The following is a 22,115-nucleotide window of genomic DNA, read 5'->3' as shown; positions in this document are numbered from 1 at the left end:
ACCTAGTTCAACCTTTAATCTGGAACTATAATAGGTACTGTTTTATAGCTGGAAAAACAGGCTCAGACAATTAAGAAACTTGCCCAGGGTCACATAGTTAGTACATGTCAGATACAATTCAAACTAAGGTCTTCCCCAATGTCTATGAACTCTTTAAAATATATATATTTTGATAACTGTATTTTAGAATAATTGCTTTCCTTTGTAATTAAAGAGTTCATAGACCTTGGGTAAGGTCTTCCCCATCTCTAAGCCCTGTGCATCCTCCAATATACCATTAACTTCCCTGGCCTTTGCTGTCCTCTTATGTAGAATGAAGGGGTTGGATTAGATGGTTTCCAGCGACACTTTCTGCTTGAAATCCTATAAACATTTTTTTTCTTCAACAAAGTAAAGCCTTAAAAGATAATATGCTATCCTTAAAATGTATCTCTAACATATGATGCTCAAAAATCCGTCTTCCTTTATGTTTGCAAATATAATATGTTATAACATCCACACAGGTTGTAAGCACTGACTCTAATGTTAATCAAATAAGAGGGATTAAAGAGCTGGTAAATTTTCTCATAAAGGGCAAATCTGTTGTGAAGCAACAAGGTAATTAAGCCATTTATGGTGCAGAATGGGAGTGCCTTTGTTGTTTTTATTGCACAGTCTTGACATGAAGCATTCATTTCCAGGAAAACAAATTGGGGTAAATGCTTCTTCTTCTTTCACTAACTCTCAGAGCTCTCATTTACATCATCTGTCTGCTCATTACCAATTAAAAGTGCAGACTTTTGGAAGCCTCAGAGACAGACTTCTTTCCTGACTGAACATAAACTCCCTTTTTGAAAATCCCCTGTATGGAAGTGAACAATTAGAACACTTTTTTGTCATATTTAACAATCTGGGACATAGCAACATAAGCATATGTTTTTCTCATTACCTGTGTTGCTGCACGTGCCACAGATCTGCTGTTGAGAGAATGGAGATCCATCTTTCTGGCCAATGTCTTCATTCTAATCAGATAAATATAGATGCCAGTATCATCATCAAAATTTTGATCCCAGCCACGGATGGAAGAAAAACTCCCTTTAATTCAAAACTGTAATCCTTACTTGATTTTCTTCTTTGAGTCACTAATACTATGTTTAAAATAGTTGTTTCTTCAGGAAAAAAAAATGTATCTTGAAATTGTGAAAGAAATGATTGGTGAAAGACTATACTCATCATTGTTACCTGAAATGTTATAGCTCCTAGGTGGGAAAAAATCATTCACTATTCTATATCCCTTCTCCCCAATCCCACCCCCGCCAGACACACTGTGAAATGTTTTCTGCAGTTTGAAAACAAAGCTGGTGCTAACAAAACCCATCTCACCCAAAATAGGAAGAGCAGCACATGATGCATTCAGGTTCAGTTCCTGGACAGTTCCATCCAACACAACTACTAAATCCCAATGTTCAAATTAAAACAATCAGTTATAAGTAATCTGACATCCTTGGGCATTTCTTTTTCCTCCTCCTGTACTTAAAAAAGTAATCGAGGTTGCAGCTAGGGCTGATAGAGAGCTCAATATGAGATACAGGTTAATGCTTTCTGACAGTCACTGCAACCTTTATTTCCTGATCACCCCCAGTGACTTTCCCTTTGCAAAGTATCTTCCTTCCTCAAGAAGATTTATACTTCCCAATTCTGTGTTTATAACCATCAGCTCGCCAATCAGAGAATTTCTTTCTCTCTGTCTCAAAATAAAATATGCTCTTAATTCTATCATTCGCCCTCTAAAACAATGACATATTTTCCCTTGACATTAAAAGATTGAATTTATGGTTGATATTACACTCCTCCCACCCTGATGGTTAATTAAATGAAACAAAAATTACTGCATTTTGGAAAGCACTGCTAATTTTCTCAAGGAAAATGTTGCTTTAGAGAGCCTGAATAGGTGTTGGTGCTGTTACAATATATCTCTTAGTCTCTTCTTTTTCTGTTTCAGAGGCTTCCTGTTTTTTACTATTTGAATATATTTGTCTCTTATTCATTAATTAATACCAACTCTTTCCTTCTTCCTTTTTAAACTCTAAACATCTCTTAGCTGAGGAGTAGTTGTTAATCCTGTTTCTTTAGAATCCACAAGCCCTTCATCCAGAGCTGAAGGGAAACCTATTTGGAGTTACTAAAGTCAGAGCTAAGAGTAGCCATGGTCTAGATCAGGGCTTCTTAATCTTTTCTATGTCAGGGACCCCATTGATGACTGACAAAGCCTATGGACCCCTTCTTAGAGTAATGCTTGTAAATGTATAAAAAGCATCTAACTACAAAGGAAACAATTATGCCAAAATACAGTTATCAAAAATATTTTTTAAAGAGTTCATAAACCTTGGATAAAGAACTCCTAGTTTAGAGAGCTATGCACTTAGATTCATAAAACCAAGTTCACCTAATTGGATGGGAAGGTGATTTGATTTGGAATCCTTTTCCTAGCAATCTGACAAGCATGTGTTTTCCCTAAATTTATACTGTTATTCCATTCTGATGTCCACATGCTCCAAAATGGAAAGCAAAATATGTGCATCAATTATTCAGATTTAAATGCTTTTGTCAGTTTCAGTTTTTTTCTTGCATACACACATATGTAGGTATATATATATATATATATATATGTATATATATATATATATATATATTCACACACACATATGTGTGTGTTTATATATTTTTGGTATTTATTTACCTTGATTTATTTTTTGTTTACACATATACATACATGTACTATATATATATACATAAAGATATATATATATATATATATATATATATATACAATATATCTTTATTGGTGTTCAGTTGTTTTTCAGTCATGTCTGACTCTTTGTGACTCCATTTGGGATTTCTTTGGCAAAGATATTGGAGTGGTTTGCCATTTTCTTCTCCAGCTCATTTTACAGACAAGAAAACTGAGGTAAACAAGGTTAACTGGCTTGTCTAGGGTCACAGAACCAGTAATTGTCTGAGGCTGGATTTGAAATCACGAAGATGAGTGTTTCTGACTCCAAGCCTAGCACTTTATCCACTGTAGGACTGGTTGCCCCCATGCATACATATATACATGTGTGTATGTGTGTGTATGTATGTATATATGTATGTGTGCATACATATGTGGGTATATACACGTGTGTATATACACATGTGTGTGTATGTGCACCCACATATACATACATATATACATATGTACATATGTACATATACATATATATGTATATGTGTATATATATAATGGCAGGTTTTAAAGTTTAGGACTATAGTACACCTGTGTTCCATAGAATCAGATTTTCAGAGCTGGCCAGAATCTAAAAGATTATCTAATTCAGGCCTCTTTTTTTACATAAGAGTTAACTGAGCCAGGAGAATAAAGGAGTCACCAAAGGTTACAAAGCTGCTTAATAGTAGAGCCAAGACTAGAACCCGTATTTCCAACCTCTGAGTCCATTTTTTTATCATACAATGCTGTGTGCATATATAAGGCTCATGTCTGAGATTCAGAGAATGAAAGTCTTCTACAGTGGCTAACTTTGGTCGAGATGATACAAGACAAAACCAAAAAACCCTAAAAATTGGGAGCAACACAAGGGAACTATACTCTAAGATCCGTAATAGCAAGAGTCCTGTCATTCAACTTTGTATCACCCACAGCCTTGACTTTGGTCTGCACATAGCGTGCACATAATAAATATTTATTTAATGAATCAGTGGATGATGGATGGATGGATGAAGTCATGCACGAGCATATGGGACTTCTTAGAGCTGTTGATGTATATTTTGGGAGAAGTTCTTACCCTAGAAGTTATACAGGTATATCGTTTAACAAGTTTGTGAGCACCGAGGTATCCTTGGTTTGTTTGTTTTTTTTTTCTCTACACCTGGAGAATGATAGGAGCTTCAACCAATCAAGAAAACATCTATCTCCTCATTTTAAATGCTACTGTTCAGGTTGAGTCGGTTTTTTATTGTGGAATATAGACTGAAGAGGTAATGGACCTATGAGGGGTAGCTACATTGCTGGTCTGAATGGGAACAGGCCCAGAGACCTTCAGAATGCCATCTGTATGAAGGATAATGATATTTCGGTCCTCAATAAAATAACTATCTTGGCCATGGATCATTATTTGAATAAAAATCAAATGACTTAGAATCTGTCCAAAATGAAGGATGTTTTAATACTTTGTGTGTGAAAATGCTGGTATTTTGTTTCTTTTTTATTAAACAGATTTTATTATTTTTCAAAACCTTGTCAGCATAATCATCTTATGGGTGGATGAAATATGCAGCCTGGCTGCTGGAGGAGTTCCTTCACAGCAATTACCTCATGGCACTTTCGCTGTAATTAGGTTTTCGCCCAGGATTTTTCCCCGAGTTGGTGTAATAAATGAAATATGACCAGAATTTAAATTTGTCAATTACATGCAAGCTTAGTGCATAAACACACAACAGAGTCGCAGATTCCAAGTGAGAGGCTGTTCCTGGGAGGCCGACTCTCTGAAAATTAAAATGGAAATAAAACTACTGACTGGCAAGAGGAAAGTGGCCCCAGAAGAAGGCAGATTTCCCTGAACAGCCATGTACTGATCCCACCTAACAGCATGTGTGTTCTTGATTACAAATTCTTAAGCATGAAACTGAACTTGGAGAGTCTGAGGAATGTTTCAGTTCAACTCATCTATAATAATAATAATAGCTAACATTTACAAAGCACTTTACATATATTGTTTCATTTGATCCTCATGGGAGAAAGGTATTATTGTTTTTCATCCTCGTTTTACTGTTAGATAGATAGATGTTGATGTTCAGTTAGTTGTATCTGACTCTTTGGGGTTTTCTTTTCTGGGGGGGGGGGTTCAGTTAGTTGTGTCCGACCCCATTTGGGGTTTTCTTGGCAAAGATACTGGAATGGTTTGCTATTTCCTTCTCCAGCTCATTTTACAGATGAGGAACTGAGGCAAACAGGGTTAAGTGACTTGCCCAGGGTCACATAGCTTGTAAGTGTCAGAAGCTAGATTTGAACTCCTTCCTGACTCCAGGACTGATACTCTATCTACTATGCCACCTAGCTGCGAGAGAAAGAGGGAGAGAGAGAGAGAGAGAGAGAGAGAGAGAGAGAGAGAGAGAGAGAGATGTCTTTTAGAAGAAGTTTTATGGAGATAGCTATATCCCTCTTGTACATATCCATAGGGTCTGGAGCACTGTAAGGATTTGCTCCACCCCATCTCCCCAACCCCCTTGTAAATCCCATAGAGCAAGCTGACTTCTCCACCTAGCAGGACAATCTCTAGTCCAGAGAGATTCCCGTTCACTGGGTCTAAAGGGATCTGTTTTGGACACTTGCTAGAATGGGTTTATGACTTCATAGCTGGGCTCACAAAAACTTAAATTCCTACTTAATGACATCTCTATAATACTGTTTGTAGCGTTATGCAACTGGGCTCCTGTGGACTTTACACTATTTGTGTATTTCAATCCAGCTTCTGCACAGCCCAAGAGATTCGTTAAATAAATATTTATTATGTGCATGCTATGTGCAGACCAAGGTCAAGGCTGTGGGTGATAGAAAGTTGAATGACAGGACTCTTGCTATTATGGATCTTAGAGTGTAGTTCCCTTGTGTTGCTCCAAATTTTCAGGGATTTTTGTTTTTGTCTCGACCAATGTTAGCCACTGTAGAAGACTTTCATTCTCTGAATCTCAGACATGAGCTTTATATATGCACACAGCATTGTATGATTAAAAAATGGGCTTGGAGGTTGGAAGTACAGGTTCTAGTCTTGGGAGGGCGTCCAGAAACTCTAGCTGCTTAACAACCCTGAAGAAGCTGACCTGGCTGCTAATAACTGCTCCTGTGGGGACCTCTGCTGACCAGAACTGGTTGGTGAAAAAATCTGGAAATCTAGGCTAGAGATTGCCCTGCTATGAAGGGAAGTCAGATTACTTTGTGGAACGACAGATTTATAAGGGATTTGGGGAGGTGGGGTTGGCAGATCTTTACATTGCTCAGGACCCCCTGGGTGTGCCCAAGAGGAACATAGCTACTTCTGACAATTTCTTTTCTCTAAAATCCTAGAATTTAGTGACCAGAGATCACAGATTTAAAGCTGGAAGAGTCTTTAGAAGCTATCTACCCAATCTCCTTAAGTTACGGATAAGGAAATTGAGCACCAGAGAGATTACATGACTTGCCTGTGAACACACATGTAGCACGGAACAGAGCCAAAATGTGAACCCAGGTTCTTGAGTTCAAATCTGGCATTCTTCCTGGCACTCCACTGCCTTAAAAATCACTTCAGAGGTCATCGTGGTGACTCTAGGTTCACAAATTACTTTTGCTGCAAACTACCTTAAGCAAATAATTTCTTTTTTTGACCCTAAGCTTCTTTGGTACTCTACTTTTCCTTGTTTTTAACTAATACCACACTATTTTGATAAGCGCTTCTTTTTAGGTCTGGTAATACCATGACCCCTTTATTTGTACTTTTTCACATCACTTCTCATGTAATTCTACCCAGGTTGTCCCTCTCAACTCAGGATATGCTTCAAGGCTCTGTCCTCAGCTGCCTTTGCTTTTCCTCTAGACTGTTTCCCTTGGTGATCTCATCCACTCCCATGGATTCAGTTATCATCTCTGTGCAGAAGATTCTCAGATCTCCTTATCCAGCCAGTCTTAACTTCTCTCCTGACCTCCAGGCTCACATCTCCGATTATCTATTAGACATATTGAACTGGATGTCCTATCGATATCTTAAACTCAACATATCTACAACAGAACTCATTAACTTTCCCCTAAACTCTCCCCTCTTCCTAACTTCCTCCCAGGATAGGCACTGCCACCCTCCCAGTCACCTAGGCCCACAACCTCACTTTCTTTCACCCTCCATATCCAATCAATTTCCAAGTTCTGTTGATTCAACCTTCCTAGCATCTTTTTTTATGTGCCCCCTTCTCTCTTGTGATGTTACTACTACCCTGGTGCCTTCTCATCCTGAAACTTCCTTCCAGGCTTAGAGCTGTCTCAGCCTAGAATATCCCACTACCGTGTGAATGCCGTTTCCCATTGGTGAATTCCTTGCAAGGTTTCCATTTTGGAGATAGGCCATGGATGGCCATGTTTCATTCTCTTCCTGGCTTTGCTTCTGGCTCTCTAGACTTTTCCATGTGTCCCTCCTCCCCTGCCCTTTCAGCTCCTTTTTATGTGTTTTCTTCCTACATTTGAATTTACAAGGGGAAAAACTTAAGGGCAGAAACTATCTTCCCTTTTTACTTATATTTATAACCCCAACACTTGCACAGTGCCTGGCACATAGTAAGCTCTTAAAGAATTGTTATTGCCTGCCTTCTTGCCTGAAGCAGGCCCTTTGTCATCTCATGCCTGGACCATTACAATACTGTTCTGGTTGTTCTCTCTACCTCGCGTCTCTTCCCTCTCTAGGCCATTCTCCAGTCAGCTGTTAAATTGACCTTCCAAAAGAATGAGTCTGACCACGGCACTTTTTCCACCCTCCCCCCAATTTAATACACTCCAAGAGTTCCCTATTAACTCCAGGATCAAATACAAAACCCTCGTTTGGTTTCTAAAGCCCTTCCTAACATGGCACCTTTCCACCTTTCCAGTCTTATATCTTACTTTCTTTCCCACTTCCCTTCCCAGTGATCCAATGAAACTGACCTCCTCCCAAGACACTATTATCCTTTGCCTTCAGTTCCACTGACCATCTTTTATGCCTGGAGCTCCCTCCCTCCTCATCTCTAACTTCTGGCTTCCCTGGCCTCTGTCAGGTTCCAGATAAAATCCAACCTTCTATAGGAAGCCTTTCCTTAATGCTAATGCCATCCCTCTATTACTCTCTCCAATCTGTACACTTACTTGTGTGCATGTTGTCCCTCCCATTAGACTATGAGTTCCTTGAAAACAGAGGTTTAAAATTTTTTTTGTAGCCCCAAGCACTTAGCGCAGTTCCTGGCACATAGTAGGTTCTTAGTAAATGCTCGCTGACTGAATTTTTGCATATTTGAATGATTTTTATAATTATTTTATCTAACTCTACAAAGTATCCCCTAGGTTATTTGATTAGTATAGAACTAAATATGTGAATTAATTTAGGAAATCTTGTCATTTAAATTATATTGGCATTGCCCAGTCATGAGCAGTGAATATCACTCTGGTTATATTTTCTCTTATTTGTGCAAACAGTGTTTGGTGGTGGTTGTATTTTGTAGTTATTCTGAATGTAATTTATCTTAATTTATCTATTTACTTATCTATTATCTTATTTCTTTATAAATGGTTGTGATTCTTATGGATTTATTGTGTACTTTATTGAAGCTAGTCATTTAAATTAGTTTCCTTCTGATTCTCTGAAGTTTTCTAATTCTACCACCATGTCATCTATGCACAAGGATAATTTGGCCCCCTCTTTGCCAGCTCAGTCTCTTCTTCTGTAAACTGAAGGTGTTAGACTATTTTCAGTTCTAAATCCTACGATCTATAACTGAATTCAGATCACTTGCAAAGACTAATCTTGGTCTGAGAGACAGAAGATGAAACACATTGTTCCTGGTAGAATGGTGAGGAACTAAGTGTGACATATGGATGTGTGCATGTATACATATCTGTTATATAGCTATAGATGTATATGTGTCTGATATATAGATAATGTGAAAAATGGGTTTTTTTCTTAGTAATCAGTATCTTGGATACTCAGAGCTTCCCCCCAGCCATGCCAAGCCCCCCTTCTCCAGTGTTCTTCAGAAGGACCTTACTGATGAAGAGACTGCATTGGGAGTTGCTTGGGTGGAGACAGATTTCTTCTGCCTAGATAGCCCAAGTCTGGGAGTGGTCTGGTGTGGTAGGGGCGGGGGTGATCTGATAGAACGGGCATTTCCTCTGTCAGGAGGTCAAATGATGGCAGGGCAATATCAGCCCCTGCTGAAAAGCTATATAAACTGGGCACTCCAACCCCCGAATTGAGCCCGTTCTGGACTGTAACTCCCATGTAGTGCATGTTGCCAGCTTGTGAGAGAAATAAAAATGTGGACACAGTCTTTCTTAGATCAAACTCTGTTTTTGGGGTTGATAAGATAAATACAGATATGTAAGTCTGAGATATAGATATGGATATATATGTATATGTGTCTGATATATAGAAATATGCATATATACATGATATATAGATGTAGATATATGTACATATGTATATGCATATATAAATACATACATATATGTATGCAGCAGCTAAGTGGCTCAGTGGTCAGAATGCCAGGCCTGGAGTCAGGAAGACTTATCTTTGAGAATTCAAATCTGACCTCACACATTTGCTAGCTGTGTGACCCTGAGCAAGTCACTTAACCTTGTTTGCCTCAGTTTCCTTATCTATAAAGTGAGCTAAAATGGCAAACCACTCCAGTATCTTTGTCGAGAAAACCCCAAAAGAAGTCACAAAGGGTCACACATGACTGTAAACCTACTGAACAACAACATACATGTATACATGCATATATCTGTATTTATATATCAGACTCGGTAGCTTCAAAGATCAGAGTTGTTCAACTGTATTTCTTTATGACAAAGATATTCATTAGGAGTGGAGTATTATCTGCAAATGGTTGTGGTATAATATAAAAGTTTCAGTAAAATCTTCTTTAAAAGAAAATACTATGATCTAATCCTATACTCTCATTTTGTAACTGAGGCCCAGAGAGAAATGGAATGCCTAATGCCATACTGAGAGTTAGTGACTGTGCTGGGATTCCACTGCAGGCCTCTTGTTTTTCAACTGCTTCATTTTCTTTCCACTCCCATAGGCTGCCTAGCACATATTTCCTACGTATCCTGAAAAACTTAGCGTGTGTTCTCCTTCCCCTTCACCATGCTTATCAGTGTCTGTCATAGAATGAGGAGCTAGATGAAGGACACTGCTGAGGGGCAGAATTTTTTTTTTGTTATTAATGTATTTCATTTATCCACTGATTGAAATGTTTTAGAATAGTTCTAATACTTCTCTTGTCTTGGAAAGACTCTGTGTGTGTGTGTGTGTGTGTGTGTGTGTGTGTGTGTGTGTGTGTGTGTGAGGGAGATATTGAGAGAATGAGAGATAGATTGAGAGAGAGTCAGAGAGAGAGAGAGAGAGAGAGAGAAGGAAACTGTGGGGAAAGCATAAAAGCTGCCAGACTCCCTGATACTCAGCAAAGGAAAGTGCACAAGGTACAAGGGTACCTCCCAAGAGTGGGAAGTGAAATTGCTAAGTTTTCTGAGAGGGCAGAGGTGGCTAGGGCCAGGGCAGGTAACTACTGCTCTTACAGGGGGGTTGGCCCTAAGGGAAACTGCTTGGCTGATCCATTAGGGTGACATCATTGATTCAGACAAGAAGGCCTTCATGGTTTAGGTGTCTCTGACAAAGAGACAGATGTCCCCAAAGGCAACAACCCACAGAGAGTTTGCCTTTTATTACTATTTCTGATTTATAGCATGAGCCCAGCTTCAGGCCTCCAGGCACACTCTTGGAGAAGTTGTGGAATTAATAAATCTGATCCATTTCCTGGTTAATTTATGGCTATGAAAACATTTTCAAAGCATTATTTTTTAAGGCCTAAACAATCCTAAACCATCCAAAAGCCCCAAGACTCATAAAAATGTTTATGTTCCCTATGCTCAAGCCAGAGTAAGCTGGGCCCTTCCTGTTCCCATGCTTTTGCCCGGTCTGATATTCAATTAAATTTGATCAACATTTATTAAGCACCTATGTACAGAGCACTGGGCTGGACACTTGAGCAGACAACGCTTGGATGTGATATCATCTCTACTCTCATGCAGATTACATAGTATAGAGGGATAAGACACATACAGTTCCTGGAATACAAAATAATGCCAGAACATATGGGCTTCATTACTTCTGCACAAATGCTCTATATTATATACATTTTCACTAAATGTCATTTGCACTATCCCTGTTACGCCACTTCATTTGCCGTATGAAATTGAACTAAGAGAACTAGATCTTTCTCTTTGAAATTCATAGTTGACTCTTCTTATGGTTACTAGGAGAAGAGGAATGGCCAGTTACTCCAGAGGACATTTTAATCTCTTAATAAACACAGCGGAAAATTGAGACTTGCACTGAGATTCTCTATCAAAAAAAAATTATTTGACACAAGTGGTAAGGAAGGGATAATGGGTGGGTATCCATTTCCATTTTTTTAGATGAACATGAATAAGTAATATTTTCATCGATTGTTTATTTTGGTCTAGACCTGACATTTCAGCCCTCAGCCCCGACTCTTTCCACTGAGGCACGTCAATATCTTATATATAATTCATAGTCTTTGAGAGTTGCCCAGGGCATGTGAGTTTCAGTAACTTTCCCAGGGCTAGTGAAGGTTAGATGCAATATTTGAACTCAGATCTTCCTGATGCCTGATGGGCCCAAGATTGGGCGCCTATCCACTGCCCTTTCTGGGAATAAGTTAAGACTCCATTATTAATTCCAATGTTCTTTCCAACTAGATTGCACTGTCTCATGTCCTTTTTTTTATAGCCTGTCCCTTCCCATAGTGCCTTGGTAAACAGGTAGTCAATAAATAAGTCTTAATTGTTAAGTATCAGTATTAATAACCAAGAGTATTTGGGTTCTAAAGATAAACACTTCTTTAACTTCAAGGGTATGATGACTCAGAGAAGACGACTTTCAGTTCAGTATAAGAATCATAAAACACGTTCTGATTTTGAAGTGAATGAATGAAATGAATATTTCATAGGAATGAATGAATGAAAAAGCATTTATTAAGTACTTAGTATGCATCAGATATCGTGCTAAGCCTAGGAATACAACTACAGAAGTGGAATAATCTTTGCCCTCAAGGACCTTGTAGTCTTATAGGGGGGAGATAACACACATAGGGAAATAGTGGTCTATGAAAGGAATTTTGATCTGGGATGGTGAATCAATCCGCAGGGCAGTTAATTGACATGTCCTTTCTCAAAGCAATGATTTTATTTATTTGATTGCCCAGAGCAAGAGGAGATCATCTTACAGATGAGGAAACTGAGGCAAATCGGGTTAAATGACTTGGCCAGGGTCACACAGCTAGTAAGTATCTGAGGCTACATTTGAATTCACAGAGATGAGTCTTCCCAACTCCAGGCCAGGAGTTCTATCCACTGTGCCACCTAGCTGCCCCTCATGATAGGGCACTACCCTGTAAAGAGACCCTGAGACCCTAATACAAGGCTACTTCTGGGGAGACTGAGATGGAAGACTGGCTGAAGGAGGGGGCCAGAGCAGAGCAGGAAAGAAAGTCAGCCCATCACACTCTTATATCTACTGGCTATGTGACCCTAGATAAGCTGCTTTTCCCCTTAGGGCCCCCAGCAACAATCTGAGATGATAAACTTCAGAGAAGGTGCCTATCTCCTTTGACAGAGAGGGCTTCATCATGCAGGAGCTCCTTATACCAATGAAAACACAGGTCTAGTCTGATCTCTAGCCTATTCTTGCTAACTAAGTGTTAAACCCTTATTTATTTAAGCTCTTCTTATTTCTAAACTGCTGAAGGTCTGCTGTTAGTACCTTATAAATCTGGTGCACTCCAACTGTGGTCTGGGAAAAAGCCCTGACCTCCCCACCTCTGCTCTGCACTCGTCAAGGGTATCTAGATGGAGATTTCCACTAGCGTTCCTCCCAGTCCGGCACTGGCCTTTTGGAGGAGGGGAGCAGCTGTGCTTGCTGGGGAGAATGTAAATGACCATAAATAAATCCTGTACTTCTTCACCTGGAGCTCACAGATTGATGAAGCAGTGGGCACTTTGGGCCTTATAAATTTTTCAAAATTAAAGCTTTCACTTTCAGGCAGCACTTAGGGATCTGACATCTCAGTCCAGATGACATGTCTGTGCTTCAAAGGCACTGAATCATTTTTCTCATCTGCTCATTAGCATTCTAGTCAGGGGCAATGGGAATGAAAACAAAGTGGGTAGAAGAATATTTCTTATTGCCTAATATCCTTTGGCACTAAGGAGACACACACATCTCCAGCCAGTTCTTCCCCAAGCTAAATGAGATGCCCTGTAATTGAATCAAACAGAAAATGGAAAGGGACCATTCAGGGGATTTAATTGCCACTTGGACCTTCCCTGGATAACCTAACAGCCTTTTACCAATGATAACTGTCTGGGGATTTGTGGGTGGGAATCTCTGCAGAACTTATTCCTCTCTCATAATTGGGGCACATATTTCTCCCTGTGATTCCAGGCATCCCTTTATTTCAGGGCATTCCTTCATCATTACCTGATCACCAGGTATCTTTCCAGACTTAATCAGAGGCCAGGTTGGTATTGTAGGAAGATCACTCTCTCTTAGGGTCAAAGGATGTGGCTTCAAATCTTGCCTCTGACACTTAACCGTGTGATATTAGGCAGGACTCTTGGCCTGTAAAACGAGAGGGTTTGAGTAGATCACATCTCACGTTTCTTCTAGCTTTAAAGCTCTAATCCGTCGAACTCCCATTCCCTCTTTCCTATGCAAACCTTCTACTCTAGCTGGATTGTTTTCACTCTGTTTTCTATGCACAACCTGTGACTTCCTATCCCCAGGACTTTTTTCTGTATACTTTCAATCCTCTTCTTCCTCCTATACCAGTCCCTGTCGTCTTGGCCTCTCCCAAAACCTTTCTATTTATGGGTTAATTGGTAAATTTTAATCATAGGTAACAGTAGATTCCAACCCCAACTCTCAAAAGCATCAACAATCACAGAAGGGGTTCAACCCCTCCTCTCATATCCCTCCACCCTACCCACTATTTCCAGATCTTTAAGGAATCCTCTCATTTATCTCTCAGCAGAAGTGATGCACCATTTTTAAAGGAATCACTATGATTAATTCCTTGGAGTGGCTTCATTTTATAAGGTGGGAAGGAGCCCCACAAAGCTTTGTTGTCCTCAAGTACTTTCTATTATGTAAACTCTTTCAGAGGATCAGTCTGTTCAAATGAGTTGCTAAGTAATTTGTTGCTATGGCAATATTGGGCTGCCACCAGTGCATAATAAACAATCTTTTCCAACTCTCAGCCTCAACACACAATCCTCCATTATCTTCCTGCAAGTTCTTCAGGGGGCACAATTTGCTAAAGCTTTTCATTTTAATTATCAACTCTATCGTGATTCACTTGCATTTCCTCTTTTCCATCATACCAGTGTCACACCAGGAGGCCCAGAAAATGGGCTTTGACCAGAATGAAATATCTCTTTGGGTGTTGGGGTAAACAGCTTTCAGCTCTGCTAACTTTTGAAGATGTACAGTAGAAACAAATGCCAATCCTTTGCTGATTGCATCAAGGTTACTTGATCTTCACTGCTTAATTGGTTTGTCATTTTGGATAAAACTCCAGTCAAAGCACAGATAGACTTTGTGTATAGACACATTAAATCTTACAACCTAGAAAATTTGTATAACATAAAGTTTTCCAATTTCTAACCTGTCACCAATTTACTGTGAGAGAACATTAGGTGGCACAGTGGATAGAGCCTTGGTCCTGGAGTCAGGCAGATGTGAGTTCAATTGATCACCTCAGATACTTAATAACTATTTGATTCTGAGCAAGTAACTTAGCCTCTGTTTGCCTCAGTTTTCTCATCTGTAAAATGAAGATAATAATAGCACCTGCCTCACAGGGTTGATCAAATAAGATATTTGAGCACTTACATCTCTACATAGTGGGCACTTAAAAATACTTATTCCTTCCATCCACAAGAAATACTTGATATTAAGAAATGCTAATACACCTCCTTAGTCCTCAGGATTGAACACCCTCATCCAATCAAGATCTATTGATCCCACTTCCCCAGTGTTTCTTACATTTGTCTCTTCTCTATTCACCTAGCCCCATCCTAGTTCAGGCTCTTATCGTGTCTCTCCTAGACTATTATATCTCTAGTCATCCCGATCTATGTATCACCACTGGATCCAGACAGCTCAGATGAGAAAGGTGACTTTGCACAGCCCTCCCTCACTTAAATCCAATTCACTTGCAAGTCATGGCATCACCTTCCTGGTGTCCTGGTCCTCTTTGAGAACGAAGGACAAGCAACAGCAACCTAACTGGTTGAGAATAAAGGACACAAAACGACAACCTAACTGGTCTTTCTGTCTTCCATTCTCCAATCTAGTTTTCACACAGACCCAACAAAATAATCTTCCTAAGGGACAGTTCTGATCTCGCCATTCCCCCCCTACAGTGTCCCCCTTTTCTTCCAGGATAAAACATAATATGGGCAAGTAGTTAGTGCAGTGGATAGAGCACTGGGCCTTGAATGAGGATGACCTGAGTTCAAATCCAAACTCAGACACTTACTAGCTGTGTGACTCTGGGCAAGTCACTTAACTTTCAGTTTCCTCATCTATAGAACGAGCCAAAGAAGAAAAAAGGCAAACCATTCCAGTACTTTTGCCAAGAAAATCCCAAATGGCATCATGAAGTGCTGGACAGACACAACATGCTTTTCCTTGAGGGTCAGCTTAGGTGCCACTTCCTTTTGCCTTGACCTTCGATCTCCCCATCTGAAAGTTTTCTCTCTCCAAATATTCCAGGGCCACTTATATTTTTTTTCTTTCTTCTTGGTCTCCATCATTCCTTACTTCCTACCCATTTGTGAATATGTCCCATCCCCCAAAGCCTCTCGAGGGCAGGGATTGTTTTGTCTTTGTCTTTGCATCTCTGGTGCCTATCAAAGTCCCTTTTACATAGTAAGTACTTATGTTTAGTCAATTGAGTTGACCAAAGTATTATCAAGAACCTTGAGTCTCAGGCTATTCTAATACTGTCTCATCCATCCCTCATATACCTACCAGAATAATGCACAAACATACACTGAACATGTCACTTCTATACCTAAGAAACTTTAGCAGTTACCTATTGTTTCCAAAAGAAAATATAAACTCCTCAGCCTGGCACAATCTTGCTCCAACCTCCCTTTTCAGTTTTACTTTAAGCTGTTCCCTTTCATATATTCTCTGTTCTAGCTAAAATAGACTATCGGCAGTTCCCCAATCTCATGCTGCCCTCTCCCACCTGATTATCTGTGTAGGCCATCCCCTGCTACTTCCCCATCTCTACATAGTAAAATCCCTCTCTTCCTTCAAGGTTCAGCTCAGGTGGCTGCCTCTTCCATGAAACTGGTCCTGATCTCAGCTAATTGTGTTTTTTTTTTAATTCTTCAAACTTTTCCAAAATACTGTGTCTGAATTTGTTCTTTGTCCATGTGTCAGTAGCAGAGTCTTCATGGACACTTATTAGATGTCCCTGTTGACACTGGTAGTGCTACCAACAAAATAGGAAGCCACATCGAGTTCATTTTCTTGCCTTCTACAACCTATCTAGGATGGGTGTAGACCTTCCAAATGGCTACATCGTCCCCACTGTTCACTGGAAGTGACTTTCCCACAAGTCCCTGGACTACTCTCCTCCCTCCTCCCAGCTCTCTTGCCCTGATTCATTTTTTATCTAGTGGCATAAGGAAGGAAGAAGAGAAGAAAAATAATATTCCACTCTGAAATAAGAGAGTTAAGGAAATCTCAATTTGTTCTTAGCTCTAACCTCACATTTGGGAAATCTCTTGCTCTTGCTCCACTAACAACATTCCTAAGACCCAGACTATTGACTCTTTTTTTAGTGACTGTGATTTGTTTAAGCATAATAAAGTGAATAACCATAAACGGAAGTGTACCATAGCAGAGCTGTAAAGAAACTGCTGCTTGACCATCCTTACCATGCCCTGGGCATAAAAAGAGGAAATAGAGGAAAGAATTGTTTACTGGGAACTGCCTGGATCTGCTCTACAGAGAATTAGAGAAAAAGGGTGTGGGGAGAGGCAGTGGGTTCCTCATGGGGAATGCAGGGTTTGGATAGGTCTCCATAGCTCAGACTGGCACAATAGAGTCTTGTGCCTCATGTTCCATGAGGAAAGGCTACTGGGGCCAGGCCAGGAGTCTTCTACTTACCCCTAACAACAGGGAGTTCATCACTTTCTGCTGTCCCCTCATAGCCTGCCTCCTCAGTTGAGGTTACTGAGCGCTAGAGCTTTCCATCTTGTGCTGGGTGTATCATATCTCCTGAGGGGCCAGAGCTAAAAGTCTTCTATCTGCCCAAAGCAACAACCTCCATCTCTGCCAGCATAAGGCAACTTCCACCTCCTTCTGCCAGCCCAGTCACCCAACTGGGATGTGTTGAACCTCTGATACAAAGAAGAACGACCCTCTCTTTGACTTCAGGCTTCCTATCTCCTGCTGTGCCAGTTCTTTGAGGGTAGAAGAATGGTGTCCTCCAGTCAATTGTGAACATTCTCACATCTGGTCATACTGTTCACATCCCAGTGACTTTGAACTCCTGTAGATCACCTTTCAAACCCCATTCCATATTCCATATAACTTGATTCCTCATTCCAACCCCCTTTGATACTCCCATTGGAATGTTTCAACCTAACTCTACCTAGCCCTTCCACTGTGCCCGCTGGAATCCTTTCTCTCTCTCTCTCTCTCTCTCTCTCTCTCTCTCTCTCTCTCTCTCTCTCTCTCCTTTCTCCTCTCTCTCTCTCATATAGCATATTACATTATATATATATATATATACATATATATATAATTTTTATATATAATTTTCCTTCATCTTAAATCTTTTCCTCTCCCATTGCTTCTCTCTACTAGCTCTTACTGAAACCTGGTTTCTCCCTCCAACCCCCACTTCTAATATATAGCCTCTCTGTTTCACCCTTTTCAGGGCTGGCTACACCTTCACGCATTCTCCTCAGCTTTAAAGGTCAATGTGGAGAGTTAGAATACTCCTTGTCATTTCCAGCATTCAGTAACCACTCTTGCTTTGAATTTCATACTATTTGTATCTACCACCCAATCAAAATTCTGGTGGCAGTTGTCTAGAGAAGGCCAGGTCACTCCCCTTTCTTTTTCAATGAGTTTGATACCCAACTCACAATTTTTCTTTCCTTCCCAACTTCTACCTCATACTAGGGGACTTTGACATATATATTGATTCTCCCTCAAATATTGTAATTATTCAGTTCCTCAACTTAGTCACCTCTCATGAGCTACTCATCCATCCAATCTCAATCATACACTAAGATGGTCATCTTAATCATACTAAGGTCATACTAACCTTGCCATAACTTACAAACATACCACCTTAATGTTCAAGAATTCCAAAGCCCCCTTATTTGAACATAAACTATTGGCTCTTCACTTCTTCCTCTGCCTCCCTTTACAAAACTCGGCTCTTTGTCTGCACTGTGACAGACAATTCCTGTACCTCCCAATTCTTTTCCAGGCTATCTCCCCTATACTAACCACTCTCTTCTCTTGTTCCCTTCTTGACTCCTTGGTGAATCAGTTAAACTCTACATTGTCCTCCTCTCTTGGATCCCTATCCCTATCTATTCTCCTTATCATATCACCCATTACATCCAACCAAGCCTTAGCCTTGGATTACTCTCGCCATTTATTGCCTTCACACCTACACACATGCTACTGATGGTAATTAAACCCATGGGAGTTAATGAGATCACCAAGTATAGAGGGAGAAGAGAAGAGGCCCAAGATAGAATACGGAAGGATGCCAATGTTTAGCTGGTGTGATCTAGATGAGGATGCCAGCAAGGGAGACAGAAATGGAGAAGTCAGATAAGTAGGAGGAGAACCAGAAGAGGTGTCCCAAAAACCTAAAGAGAAGAATACTAGTATGAAGGAGAAAAGGGAGATCAGCAGTGTGAAAGACTGCAGAGAGATCAAAGAAAATGACCACAGAGAAAAGGCCACTGAATTTGGCAATTAAGAAATCATTAGTAATTTTGAAGGGAGCAGTTTTGGTGGAATGGTAAAGTTGGAAACCAGATGATAAAGGATTAAGAAGAGTGTAAGAGGAGCCAGTACCTTCTGCTGTACTGAAGCCCAAGCCTGGCTGCCAAGATGCCGGCATACCACTCCTCTCTCATGGACCCCAACACCAAACTAATTGGAAACATGGCACTATTATCCATTAGCAGTCAATTCAAAGGACCAGCTCCCAGAGAAACAAAAGACATGGATATTGTGGATGAAACTATCTATTATTGCAAGGACAATGTCTTCTTCAAAAACTATGAAATTAAGAATGAAGCTGATAGGACATTGATCTACATAACTCTTTACATTTCTGAATGCTTAAATAAACTCCAGAAGTGCAAGTCAAAAAGCCAAAGAGAGAAAGAAATGTATACACTGGGAATCACTAATTTTCCCATTCCTGGAGAGCCGGGTTTCCTTCTTAATGCAATTTATGCCAAACCTGCAAATAAGCAAGAAGATGAAGTCATGAGGGCCTACTTACAGCAGCTGCATCAAGAAACTAGGCTGAGGCTTTGTGAGAAGGTCTTTGATCCTCAGAGCAACAAGCCCAGCAAGTGGTGGACTTGCTTTGTGAAGAGGCAGTTCATGAACAAGAGTCTTTCGGGGCCTGGGCAGTGACCAGGTCTTGTGCAGTCATCCCCACTGCAGAAGCATTCACCATTTGGCAGCAAGATGTACACAGTTCTTGGCCTTTATTTCATAAAATTTTATACCAAGGAAGAAGAGACACATCCTTACTGGAAAAACCCTTTACTTTTTTTTATGTCACTCTTATATCAGGGTTTAAGGATCACTGAGAATTTTTGCAATGTTAAGCTGGTGCTTAATGAAAATAAAATAGATTTCTTAAAAAAAATAAAAAAATAAATAAAAAGAAGAGTGTAAGAAGAGAGAAAGTGGAAGTACCTATTGTAGACAAACTGTTTTTTTATTTATTTAATCTATTTAATATATTTAGTTTTCAGCATTGATTTTCACAAGAGTTTGAATTACAACTTTTCTCCCCATTTCTACCCTCCTACCCACTCAAAGATGACATATATTCTGGTTGCCCCATTCCACAGTCAGCCCTCTCTTCTGTCATCCCACTCCCTTCCCATCCCCTTTTCCCTTACTTTCTTGTAGGGCAAGATAAATTTCTATGCCCCATTGCCTGTGTATCTTATTTCCTAGTTTCATGCAAAAACTTTTTTTTGAACATCTGTTTTTAAAACTTTGAGTTCCAAATTGTCTCCCCTCTTCTCTCCCCACCCACCCTCCCTAAGAAGGCAAGCAATTCAACATAGGTGTGTATCATTATATAAAACCCTTCCACCATACTCATGTTGTGAAAGATTAATTAAATTTTGCTCCTTCCTAACCTATCCCCCTTTATTGAATTTTCTCCCTTGGCCTTCTCCGTTTTCAAAAATGTTTGCTTTTGATTACCTCCTCCCCCTATCTGCCCTCCCTTCTTTGTCCCCCCTTTTTTATATTCTTCCTCCTTCTTTCCTGTGGGGTAAGATACCCAATTGAGTGTGTATGTTATTCCCTCCTGAGGTCAAATCCGACGAGAGCAAGATTCGTTCATTCCCCCTCCCCTGCCTTCTCTTCCCTTCCTACAGAACTGCTTTTTCTTGCCACTTTTATGTGAGGTAATTTATCCCATTCTATCTCTCCCTACCTCCCTCTCTCAATATATTCCTCTCTCGTCCCTTAATTTGATTTTTTTTTTAGATATCATCTCTTCATATTCAACTCACCCTGTGCCCTCTGTCTATATGTGTGTATATATATATGTGTGTATATATATATGTGTGTGTGTGTGTGTGTATGTATATATAGATATACATATATATACATATATATATATATATTTCCTTCAGTTACCCTAATACTGAGGTCTCATGAATTATACACATCATCTTTCCATGTAGGAATGTAAACAAAAGAGTTCAACTTTAGTAAGTCCCTTATGATTTCTCTTTCTTGTTTACCTTTTCAGGCTTCTCTTGATTCTTGTGTTTGAAAGTCAGATTTTCTATTCAGTTCTGGTCTTCTCGCTGAGAAAGCTTGAAAGTCCTCTATTTTATTAAAAATCCATATTTTGCCTTGGAGCATGATACTCAGTTTTGCTGGGTAGGTGATTCTTGGTTTTAATCCTAGCTCCATTGACCTCTGGAATATCATATTCCAAGCCCTTCAATCCCTTAATTTAGAAGCTGCTAGATCTTCTATTATTCTGATTGTGTTTCCACAATACTCAAATTGTTTCTTTCTGGCTGATTGCAGTATTTTCTCCTTGATTTGGGAGCTCTGGAATTGGGCAACAATATTCCTAAAAGTTTTCTTTTTGAGATCTTTTTCAGGAGGCAATTGGTGGATTCTTTCAATTTCTGCATCAGCATAACATTGCAAAAATTCTCAGTGATCCTTAAGCCCCAACATTCTTAATAAAGAGCTTTTCCAGTAAGGATGTGTCTCTTCTTCCTTGATATACAATTTTTATGAAACAAAGGCCAAGAACTGTGTACATCTTGCTGGCATCTTGGCAGCCAGGCCTGGGCTTCAGTACAGCAGAAGGTACTGGCTCCTCTTACACTCTTCTTAATCCTTTATCATCTGGTTTCCAACTTTACCATTCCACCAAAACTGCTCCCTTCAAAATTACTAATGATTTCTTAATTGCCAAATTCAGTGGCCTTTTCTCTGTGCTCATTTTCTTTGATCTCTCTGCAGTCTTTCACACTGCTGATCTCCCTTTTCTCCTTCATACTAATATGCTTCCTTTAGGTTTTTGGGACACCTCTCCTGGTTCTCTTACTTATCTGACTTCTCCATTTCTGCCTCCTTTGCTGGCATCCTCATCTAGATCACACCAGCTAAACACTGGCATCCTTCTGTATTCTATCTTGGGCCTCTTCTCTTCTCCCTCTATACTTGGTGATCTCATTAACTCCCATGGATTTAATTACCATCTCTATGCTGATGATTTTCAGATCTACCTATTCTGTCCCAAACTCCCTGCTGAGCTTCAGTCTCACACCTTCAACTGCCTTACAGACATTTCAAATTGGATGTCCAGTGGACATCTTAAATTTGATATGTCCAAAATGGACACATTATCTTTTTCCCTAAACCTTCCCCCTACTGCCTTCCTTATTATGTACAGGGCAACATCATCCTCCCAGTCAGTCCCTCAGGCTCATAAATTAATTGTCA

At 39.9% G+C, this 22,115-nt stretch overlaps 1 protein-coding gene across 1 annotated transcript; it reads left to right on the top strand.

The window, feature by feature from the left end:
- Positions 1 to 18,995: 18,995 nt before the first annotated feature.
- LOC118844482 (actin-related protein 2/3 complex subunit 3-like) lies at positions 18,996 to 19,552 on the top strand. Its single transcript, XM_036752376.1, has one exon. It carries the CDS (start codon positions 18,996 to 18,998, stop codon positions 19,530 to 19,532), a length of 537 nt encoding a protein of 178 aa, XP_036608271.1. The 3' UTR covers positions 19,533 to 19,552.
- The last annotated feature ends 2,563 nt before the right edge of the window (positions 19,553 to 22,115 follow it).

This window comes from Trichosurus vulpecula, chromosome 3 (assembly GCF_011100635.1).
Source record: "Trichosurus vulpecula isolate mTriVul1 chromosome 3, mTriVul1.pri, whole genome shotgun sequence".
Lineage (NCBI taxonomy): Eukaryota > Metazoa > Chordata > Mammalia > Diprotodontia > Phalangeridae > Trichosurus > Trichosurus vulpecula.
The sequence above is the reverse complement of the archived record's forward strand: the minus strand, read 5'-3'. Positions and strand labels throughout refer to the sequence as shown.

Bases quoted from the DNA above. Each gene is read 5' to 3' on its own strand.
- LOC118844482 (XM_036752376.1), top strand. From the start codon at position 18,996: ATGCCGGCATACCACTCCTCTCTCATGGACCCCAACACCAAACTAATT.